This window comes from Hylobates moloch, unplaced genomic scaffold (genome assembly GCF_009828535.3).
Source record: "Hylobates moloch isolate HMO894 unplaced genomic scaffold, HMol_V3 SCAFFOLD_16, whole genome shotgun sequence".
In the NCBI taxonomy this organism is placed as follows: Eukaryota; Metazoa; Chordata; class Mammalia; order Primates; family Hylobatidae; genus Hylobates; species Hylobates moloch.
Window position 1 is genome coordinate 51,612,999 of NW_026652291.1, and position 10,197 is coordinate 51,623,195.

General features: G+C 53.3%; 1 protein-coding gene across 4 annotated transcripts; it reads left to right on the forward strand.

Moving 5' to 3' along the window:
* Nucleotides 1-321: 321 nt before the first annotated feature.
* Nucleotides 322-7,276, forward strand: BMP4 (bone morphogenetic protein 4). 4 transcript variants are annotated; one of them, XM_058429769.1, is made up of 5 exons: nt 2,630-2,721; nt 2,808-2,941; nt 3,741-3,865; nt 4,914-5,290; nt 6,256-7,276. In XM_058429769.1, exons 4-5 carry the CDS (start codon nt 4,921-4,923, stop codon nt 7,110-7,112), a joined length of 1,227 nt encoding a protein of 408 aa, XP_058285752.1. In that variant the 5' UTR covers nt 2,630-2,721; nt 2,808-2,941; nt 3,741-3,865; nt 4,914-4,920; the 3' UTR covers nt 7,113-7,276. The 4 variants fall into 4 exon arrangements, with proteins under 4 accessions (XP_032036116.1, XP_032036111.1, XP_032036114.1 ...); XM_032180225.2 differs by lacking the exons at nt 2,630-2,721; nt 2,808-2,941 and adding an exon at nt 322-383 and having other exon boundaries at nt 4,967-5,290; XM_032180220.2 differs by lacking the exons at nt 2,630-2,721; nt 2,808-2,941 and adding an exon at nt 344-592.
* Nucleotides 7,277-10,197: the final 2,921 nt, after the last annotated feature.

The following is a 10,197-nucleotide window of genomic DNA, read 5'->3' on the forward strand; positions in this document are numbered from 1 at the left end:
GGTATTTTTGGAAGGTACGGCGACTAGTCGGTGCACGCTTTCTAGTACCTCCGCACGTGGTCCCCAGGTGAGCCCCAGCCGCTTCCCAGAGCTGGACGCAACGGCGTCCCAGCTCGGACGGCAGCTGCGGACTCGGGCGCTGCCTGGGCTTCCGGGACCCGGGCCTGCTAGGCGAGGTCGGGCGGCTGGAGGGGAGGATGTGGGCGGGGCTCCCATCCCCAGAAAGGGAGGCGAGCGAGGGAGGAGGGAAGAAGGGAGGGGCCGCCGGGGAAGAGGAGGAGGAAGGAAAGAAAGCGAGGGAGGGAAAGAGGAGGAAGGAAGATGCGAGAAGGCAGAGGAGGAGGGAGGGAGGGAAGGAGCGCGGAGCCCGGCCCGGAAGCTAGGTGAGTGTGGCATCCGAGCCGAGGGACGCGAGCCTGAGACGCCGCTGCTGCTCCGGCTGAGTATCTAGCCTGTCTCCCCGATGGGATTCCCGTCCAAGCTGTCTCGAGCCTGCAGCGCCCCAGTCCCCGGCCCTCGCCCAGGTTCACTGCAACCGTTCAGAGGTCCCCAGGAGCTGCTGCTGGCGAGCCCGCTACTGCAGGGACCTATGGTGAGCAAGGCTACCTGGTGAGGGGAGACAGGCAGAGGGGGTCTAGGAGCTGCCTTGGGGGGAAGAAGCTGGTCACAGGCTGTGACTGAGGCAAAAGGTGGCCTAATTATTTTTCAATAGTGGTGCTGGAGGTGGGGATGCTGGCGCTGAAAGACTTTTAAATATCGGCTACTGCCCCTGCCCAGGCCTTCTCTGTCCAGCAGTCCCTGGGAGATTCTCACCTTTGGGAAGTGCGGGGCAGGAGAGCAGAAACAAGAGAAGCCCTTGGTAGGGGGTCGCTGGGAAAAACTGTGGGGTCTTGGGCTGAACGCGTTGCCCACGGGCTGGAGGTTGCGATCCCCGGACGGAAAGGGCGGGAGGAGGAAGTAGAGAGCCGGCTCTGAGGTCCGGAGAGAGTGAGGGGGCAGAGCGACGGCGAGATGGGGAGAGAACACCTAGCTGGAGCTGGTTCTGCGGTAGAGAGCGCAGTCCCACTGGCCTCTGGAGAGTGCGCGCCGCTCCGGAGGCTGCGTCGAGGGGAGTGTCACCCAGTCTGGCCCCTAGCTGGCGGGGCGCCCTGAGAGCTTGCGAACTGCAGTTGCAGGACGCGCCTTCTCCACGAGCTATTTTCGTCGACTTGCGGAACCCAAGGAGCCTCCCCTCTATCATTTCACGGTGTAGGGTCCGTAGAGACCACAGCCAGGATCCCAGGGGCTCCCAGGACGCTTGTTCCTGCGGTGTCGTGTCCTATGGGGAGTTACTGGCGGGACGAAAGGCGGACGCGCGGCTCTTCCTGGCCCTCCAGGCCCGGAACCGACGGGAAAGGCTCCAGTGATTCACGGGGCCCTGCAGGCTTCTTCCAGCGGGAGTTGGTCCGGGGGCCTTAGACGCCTCCTACGCACTGCTTTGGAGGATGGTTTTCAAGGATCGCGGTTTGTGAGTTGAAGGCTTTGTGAGAGGTTAAACCCCTAAAAGATACATACTTGGTAAACTGAGGCTACCTGTAAACACATTTCGGCATTAGGAGAAGATTTGGGTAGGGAAGTGAAGGACAACCACCCCGAGTTGCATTCCTTTCCCCCAATAAAAAATTCTGGGGATGAAAGTTCTTTTGGCTTTTATCTTTTCGATTTAAAAATTTGAGAAGAAAAATGTGATTAGAGATGAATCCTGGTGAATCCGAAATTGAAACACAACTCCCCCTTCCCCTTCCTATCCTCTCGGTTTTAGAACCGCGCTCTCCCGCCCCAGGAGATTCCTTGGGGCCGAGGGTTTTCCGGGGAACCCGGGCGCCCGCCCCTTCCACTGTCCCTTTGCCCCGCGGGCACAGCTTGCCTCCGTCTGCTTTCTCTACTTCTGGACCTCTCCTCGCCGGGCTTTTTAAAGGGCTTCTGCGTCTCAAAACAAAACAAAAAAACCCTTTGCTCTCCCCAACCCTTTCGCAGCCCGCCCCAGCGGTGGCGCGGGACCAGCAAAGGCGAAAGCCGCGCGGCTCTTGCCGGGAGCGGACGGTCGCGCAGGGGCGCCCGCGGCCTCCGCACCCGGACCTGAGGTGTTGGTCGACTCCGGGCATCAACGGTCGGGAGGGAGGGCTGAGCTGCTCGATCCTTTACTTTTCTTCCTCAAAGTCTACCTGCAAGTGCCCCTAAGAAGAAAACCAAGTTTGTGCGTGGAGAGTGGGGCGGCAGGCAACCCGAGCCCCTGAGCTCCGGAGCGACCCAAAGCAGCAACTAGGAATAGCCTCAGGAAAGGGAGGTCGGGTGGAGTGGGCTTTGGGGCAGGAGTCCTGGGGCCCGGGCCCCGGGGGCGACCTGGCGCGCCCGGCCCTGCTGAACACTGAGTTGCGCCCAGTCGGGTTTTCGAAGAGGCCCTTGCGCTGAGCGACCCACGCGCGCGGCAGCATCTTCGATTAGTCAGGACATCCCAGTAATTGCTTGAGCTGTAGGTAGGTAAAATTCTTGAAGGAGTATTTGCTGCGTGCGACTCTGCTGCTGGTGCAACGGAGGAAGGGGGTGGGGGAAGGAAGTGGCGGGGGAAGGAGTGTGGTGGTGGTTTAAAAAATAAGCGAAGCCGAGGCGAGAGAGACGCAGACGCAGAGGTCGAGCGCAGGCCGAAAGCTGTTCACCGTTTTCTCGACTCAGGGGAACATGGTGGGATTTCCTTTCTGCGCCGGGTCGGGAGTTGTAAAACCTCGGCGACATTAAGATCTGAAAACTGTGATGCGTCCTTTCCGCAGCGACTCCTCTTTCTGAATCTGCCCGGAGCTGCGAGCCCCGGCGTCTGTCCCTCCGCCTGGAATGGCTTCTTCGGGGGTCTGCTTTGCCGGGAGAGAGGGGCCACGCAGCGGCGGACTAGGTTTGGGGATTCTCGGTAATGGACCCGGAGCAATGACTAGCAGCCGCTCCCTCTCACTTTCCCACAGCGATCACCCTCTAACAACACCCCTCCCATTACCGGCCCCGCGGGTGACAAGGTCGGCAGCTTTCAGCCAGGAGCTAGATCGGTGGCCTGGCTCTTCGGAGCCTTAGTAGGCGTTCGCCAAGGGGTGACTGGCTGTCATTGGGAGCAATATTTGGCCTTGCGGAGACCCTGGAGAGGAAGTGGCGGGGAGCTCGTGTTTGCTTGTGTGTGTGTGTGTGTGTGTGTGTACGCGCGCGTGGGCAGGGTCCCTCTGCGCTTTCCTTTTTAAGTGCCTCTCGGTGGTGAGGCTTTGGGCGGGTGAGACTTTCCCGACCTCGCTCCCGGCCCCACTTAAGCCGGGTTCGAGCTGCGAGACGCAGCCCCTTCACTGCGCCCCAAATCCTCTGGCTTCAGGTGGCCTGGCGCGGGGGCCCAGCCCGACGCACCACGCTGAGAACCGGGTTCTCAGCACGCTGCGCCCGTAGCCCGGGGAGCGCGGCGGCCGCGGGGCACCGGCCGAGGGCTCTGCCGAGCGCCGCCGGGAGCTCCTCCCGGACCGCTGAGGCTCGGGCGGCGGGCGCGGAGGTTGGCCTCGCCTGGAGGGGGCGGGCCCGCGAGGGGCGGGGGGCTGTGGAGGAGGGGAGGGCGCGCAGGCCCTTTCACCGCCCGCCGCGGGAGGGGCCTCGGCGCTCACGTGACTCCGAGGGGCTGGAAGAAAAACAGAGCCTGTCTGCGCCGGAGTCTCATTATATTCAAATATTCCTTTTAGGAGCCATTCCGTAGTGCCATCCCGAGCAACGCACTGCTGCAGCTTCCCTGAGCCTTTCCAGCAAGTTTGTTCAAGATTGGCTGTCAAGAATCATGGACTGTTATTATATGCCTTGTTTTCTGTCAGTGAGTAGACACCTCTTCCTTCCCCCTCCCGAGAATTCACTCTGCCCTCACCACCCCTGCTCGCCGGCTGTCCCTTCCGTCGGACCTCCTTTGCAATATCCACAGTCTGCTCCCTGGCAGCACTGTCGCTCCCTTCTTGGCCCGGCAGCCGGGGCGCTCGAAGCGTACCGGTTCCTTTTAAAGTGCTGCTAGCGCGCACTCGCCCTCTCAGCGTTGCAAGAAAGGGGAGCGCGAGGGAGCTAAAGAGATCTGCAAGCCCGGGGTTGTACCTTGAGGGCTAACCACTCCCTTCTCCTACCCAACTTGCCTGGGGGAGCCCCCAGTGTCTCCGTGGCGCGTTCCCACTCTCTTGTCAAAACTCACAGAGGTCTCTCCGGAATCGTCTCTCACCCCTTCCCTGGGGGTGAGCGGGCACCATCAGGCACTTTTGGCTGAGTATTTCAAACTCATCGGCCACAATAAAATAAGCCCTCAAGCCACCCGGTTAGCTCCCAGACCACCTTCTCGGCTTCTGGACCCTGTGGCCCTCTGTCTTCTCCCAGCCCCTGCCTCTCACTTTCCCTCCCTCTGGCTCTGAATCAACTCGAAGTTATGAAAGTTGGGCTCTGAGGGTGGAGGAAAAGGGAGAGAAGCTGAAGGTCTAAAGTAGAGAGTAATGCCATTTTAATTCTCTCTCCCCCACCCCTTTTCACCCCCTCAATGTTAACTGTTTATCCTTCAAGAAGCCACGCTGAGATCATGGCTCAGATAGCAGTTAGGACAAAAAAAGATTAACAGGATGGAGGCTATCTGATTTGGGGTTATTTGACTGTAAACAAGTTAGACCAAGTAATTACAGGGCAATTCTTACTTTCAGGCCGTGCATGGCTGCAGCTGGTGGGTGGGGGGGTGGTGTGAGGGAGAAGACACAAACTTGATCTTTCTGACCTGCTTTCCATCCTGCCCCTCCATTTCTAGCCCTAAATGCATATGCAGACACATCTCTATTTCTCCCTATTTATTGGTGTTTATTTATTCTCTAACCTTCCACTCCCCTCCCCCTCCCCAGAGACACCATGATTCCTGGTAACCGAATGCTGATGGTCGTTTTATTATGCCAAGTCCTGCTAGGAGGCGCGAGCCATGCTAGTTTGATACCTGAGACGGGGAAGAAAAAAGTCGCCGAGATTCAGGGCCACGCGGGAGGACGCCGCTCAGGGCAGAGCCATGAGCTCCTGCGGGACTTCGAGGCGACACTTCTGCAGATGTTTGGGCTGCGCCGCCGCCCGCAGCCTAGCAAGAGTGCAGTCATTCCGGATTACATGCGGGATCTTTACCGGCTTCAGTCTGGGGAGGAGGAGGAAGAGCAGATCCACAGCACTGGTCTGGAGTATCCTGAGCGCCCGGCCAGCCGGGCCAACACCGTGAGGAGCTTCCACCACGAAGGTCAGTCTCTTCCCCCAGTCTGCGTGGGGGAGGGCTAGTGGGACTGGCTAGAGGGGCAGTGAAAGCCCTGGGGAGGAAGAGTTCGGGTTACATCAAAGCCCCAGTCCAGGAGGCTGAGGAACAGAGCTGCTTACCTCCAAGAATTTGCAGAGCTGCCGCCGAACTTATTTTTTGGAGACAGAGGGGGAGGTGTTCAGGGGAAGGGGAATGACAGCACTCAGACGTGGGCTAGCCCCAGCGGTGTGTTTTTGCTATATCAAAGCCTTTTCTGCTGGGTTTTCTGCCCGTTTTTTTCAAAGCACCTACTGAATTTAATATTACAGCTGTGTGTTTGTCGGGTTTATTCAATAGGGGCCTTGTAATCCGATCTGAATGTTTCCTAGCGGATGTTTCTTTTCCAAAGTAAATCTGAGTTATTAATCCACCAGCATCATTACTGTGTTGGAATTTATTTTCCCCTCTGTAACATGATCAACAAGGCATGCTCTGTGTTTCCAAGATCGCTGGGGAAATGTTTAGTAACATACTCAATAGTGGAAGAGGGAGAGGGTGGTTGTGTGCATGTTTCCTCCTGCCTGTGCTCTGTTGGCCCCTCTTTTTCTTTACAACCACTTGTAAAGAAAACTGTGGACACAAAGCCAAGGTGGGGGGTTTAAAAGAGGAGTCTGATGGTGGTGCCATAGAGGAGTTGACACATGGAAAGTATTACACATATCAAGGAGGCTGGGAGATAGTTTCTGTCTTTGGTGCTTGAGAAGTGCTAGCTACATTTTGCTGGTTTGTTAGCTGCCCCACTTATCTGCTCCTTCAAATTAAGGGGTATGCTCATTTTCCCCCAGTAGGTTTCCCCTGCATAAGCAGAATTCACCATTCATTGCCCAACCCTGAGCTATCTCTTGACTCTTCCATCTTTGAAAAAAGTTCATGTGCTTTTTCTTTTCCCCTTCCTTCCTAACTGTGCCTAGAACATCTGGAGAACATCCCAGGGACCAGTGAAAACTCTGCTTTTCGTTTCCTCTTTAACCTCAGCAGCATCCCTGAGAACGAGGTGATCTCCTCTGCAGAGCTTCGGCTCTTCCGGGAGCAGGTGGACCAGGGCCCTGACTGGGAACAGGGCTTCCACCGTATAAACATTTATGAGGTTATGAAGCCCCCAGCAGAAGTGGTGCCTGGGCACCTCATCACACGACTACTGGACACGAGACTGGTCCACCACAATGTGACACGGTGGGAAACTTTTGATGTGAGCCCTGCGGTCCTTCGCTGGACCGGGGAGAAGCAGCCAAACTATGGGCTAGCCATTGAGGTGACTCACCTCCATCAGACTCGGACCCACCAGGGCCAGCATGTCAGGATTAGCCGATCGTTACCTCAAGGGAGTGGGAATTGGGCCCAGCTCCGGCCCCTTCTGGTCACCTTTGGCCATGATGGCCGGGGCCATGCCTTGACCCGACGCCGGAGGGCCAAGCGTAGCCCTAAGCATCACCCACAGCGGGCCCGGAAGAAGAATAAGAACTGCCGGCGCCACTCGCTCTATGTGGACTTCAGCGATGTGGGCTGGAATGACTGGATTGTGGCCCCACCAGGCTACCAGGCCTTCTACTGCCATGGGGACTGCCCCTTTCCACTGGCTGACCACCTCAACTCAACCAACCATGCCATTGTGCAGACCCTTGTCAATTCTGTCAATTCCAGTATCCCCAAAGCCTGTTGTGTGCCCACTGAACTGAGTGCCATCTCCATGCTGTACCTGGATGAGTATGATAAGGTGGTACTGAAAAATTATCAGGAGATGGTAGTAGAGGGATGTGGGTGCCGCTGAGATCAGGCAGTCCTTGAGGATAGACGGACAGATATACACACCACACACACACACACACACACACACGTTCCCATCCACTCACCCATACACTACACAGACTGCTTCCTTATAGCTGGACTTTTATTTAAAAAAAAAAAAAAAAAAAAAAGGAAAAAATCCCTAAACATTCACCTTGACCTTATTTATGACTTTACGTGCAAATGTTTTGACCATATTGATCATATATTTTGACAAAATATATTTATAACTACGTATTAAAAGAAGAAAATAAAATGAGTCATTATTTTAAAGGTAAATCATGACTTTTTTTCTCCTTAATCCTTTCTCTTTTCCTTTGGGCTCATCTCTTTTGAATGAGGCTTTTTTCTGTTCAGGTGAGTTGGAGGCTGGATGGAAGTCAAAAGGTGGTACCTGGAGGTGGTTAAGTTGTAGGGACAGGAAGTAAACTGTTGGCAGAGAGAGATGATAATTGCCAGCATGCATTGTTTTCCATTTCTATTTAATGTTAACAAGGACGCAGTATCCTCTCCCATCTGGATGACACATGCCTTGGAGAAACACTGGGATGAAAGGAGTGTAGGTCAGATTAAAGACTTCATTTCAGGCCCCTTGTACATCTTCTGTTTCACTCACCTGTTGAGGTGTATCACAGCTGAGTGTGATGAGGTCTCAACTCTAGAAAAATGATTACCCACCTCTGCTTTTATGATAGATACCTCAGGGTACCTCGTTATTATAGGCGCCAATATGATATTTCCGAATCAAAAGTAATTTGTACACTAGCATCATAATGTGTGTGTGAAGGCATGTTTTTAAACTTTTTTTTTTTTTTCTCCAGGTAGGACTCTTTTGTTTTTTCTTTTGTCTTTTTTTTTTTGAAACAAGTTCTCTCTTTGTTGCCCCAGGCTGGTCTTGAACTCCTGGGCTCAAGCAATCTTCCCATTTCGGCCTTTTTGGGATTACAGGCATGCACTGCTATTTTGTCTTTTTTTTTTTTGGAACAAATAATGTACCCTACCTTCAAGAAGTTTGATGACTACTGTTTTAATACCACATGATAGAATTTGCCATTGTTTCTTGACTTTTTCCTTGTCCTCTTTTCCCTATGTGAGGGCCTTCATCAAGTTTAGGATCCCAACAGATTGGGCTGGGTGGGGGTTGACAATGGGGTCAGATACTAAAGGGTCAGAATTTCTAAGCAGGCGCTGTGAAGGTGTCCCACTAGTACACAGAAATCTCTTGAGTCAAATGTCAACTCCGCTTTTCTCTCTGTACTGCCTCCCTCACATCCTCTTCCCTGGAGCTGGGCTGAAAGAGGTAGATCTGATGTTCTGTGCTTGGGTTTCTTAAAGGAAAAAGCTCATTTTTTGGACAAAGTTAAAAAAAGGAGGATGCTAATGTACCCTCAGTTAACGGCTCCCAGGAGGCAGATAAATGCCTTTCTGGAATGACGAGTGTAGGGATTAAGAGGAGCAGAGGATAGGCCTTTGCTTTTTCTTACTTGCCACCAACAACTAAATTAAGCCTTGAATCTTGGTCTGTGTTGGCTCATTTCATATGTGTGCTGAGAAAATTCACACATATGAAGTGAGCCAGCACAGACCAAGATCCCTTTGGATCCCTTTGGGGCAGAAACATTTAGTGTCTTTGTATGGTCTCTGTGGGGGAAGGCTGATAGCGCATTTCTCTATCATGAAGGTGTAGATATGAGCGGTAATATTGCTGTTGCTGGTGGTGTGTGCACCCAAAGAATGTGTGTGGTGCACACTCCTGGCGTTTGCATTTTTCTAGGGGTGTGCACCCTTGCATTCTTGTACACACACTCTTTCTTACATATGCTCCTGGGAGTGGGGTGGGTGAAGCAGGATTCATTTTTGTTTTTAATTACTGAAGTCCTACACTCCTCCAAAAGGAGCAGCTTAGTGGAAACCAATAAAAATTGAAGCGGAGTGGTTGCCAAAACCCCAGCTCCCCGGAGAGCGCAGGTGGAGAGAAGAGATCAGAGCCCCAGGCAAAGGCAGCAAGACTACACAGTTCCTCCAAAACTCCCTCCCCGCAAAAAGGGATCCTTCCCCCACCCCTCCAGCCCCCCAAGGTCGCTGCCCCTTTGATTAATGGTATGGAGCTCCAATAAATAATTTAGGGAAGCCCCTTTTGGATTCCCCTCAGCCTCATTTTGTTTTGCCCAATTTCTAGCAACTTTCTGAAATGTGGATGTCATTGAAAAGAAACCAGGAGATCTCCAGTACTTGAACAAATTATCCTAGGGCCAGTACTGAGCCCTGTGGCTGTCCAGTTTCTAGCAACCAACCCCTTCCTCCATCCTCCCCCCTCCTACTGGCTTATTTTCAGGAATGGATAATGTTGTTTATTTGTTCAGCCAAATATTTGGTCTGGGGAATTTACCGTGAAATTCTGTGAATTGCATATACCTAGTTAACAAAATAGTCCTAATGCCACAAATGTTAGCACGGAAAACAAAGAGCTATGGCCAGCGTTAACTCTTTAAATTCTGTTTGAAAGCTTAGTCCTGAGGCCTGGGGAGATTAAAAAAAAAAAAAATCGGATGTGTGTGGAGATTTAGGTTTCGGCATTTACTAATTTTGCCTAATATTCAGTTCAGTACCTTACGGAAGTCGTAGGGTGATTCTCGGCGTTGCTTTTGGATCAAGCCTACCATTTCGCCCCCATTCATGGTCTTTTTTGTTTTGTTTTGTTTTGTTTTCTCCAGAGTAATGTTCCCATTACTTAAAGAAAGATGGGGCGGGAAGCTCGCCCTTGAGGAGTTCGGCAAAGTTGTAACCACATCAGAGGAGCTGCTTGGTCGATCCCTACCCAACCCTTAAACTGGAACAGGCTTCCTAGGAGCTTAAAACCAAAAAAAAAAAAAAAAAATGGGGGGTGGAGTGGGACGCATCAAACATTCCCCTGCTTTCGTTGCATAATTCGCCCAGAACCTGCCAGGTGACCTGCTGACTTTGTTTTCTGTCTTGACCGTGCTTCGTTCCACCCCCCACTCGCCGCCGGGCAGCGCCACACTGAGAAAGCTCGGCGCGTCCGCGGCGCTGGCAGACCCCAATAGTCA

Coding starts and splice junctions, on each gene's coding strand:
- BMP4 (XM_032180225.2), top strand. CDS start 322: ATGCGAGAAGGCAGAGGAGGAGGGAGGGAGGGAAGGAGCGCGGAGCCC. Junction 3,866..4,966: donor ATATGCCTTGTTTTCTGTCA/GTGAGTAGACAC, acceptor TATTATGCCAAG/TCCTGCTAGGAGGCGCGAGC. Junction 5,291..6,255: donor GAGGAGCTTCCACCACGAAG/GTCAGTCTCTTC, acceptor AACTGTGCCTAG/AACATCTGGAGAACATCCCA.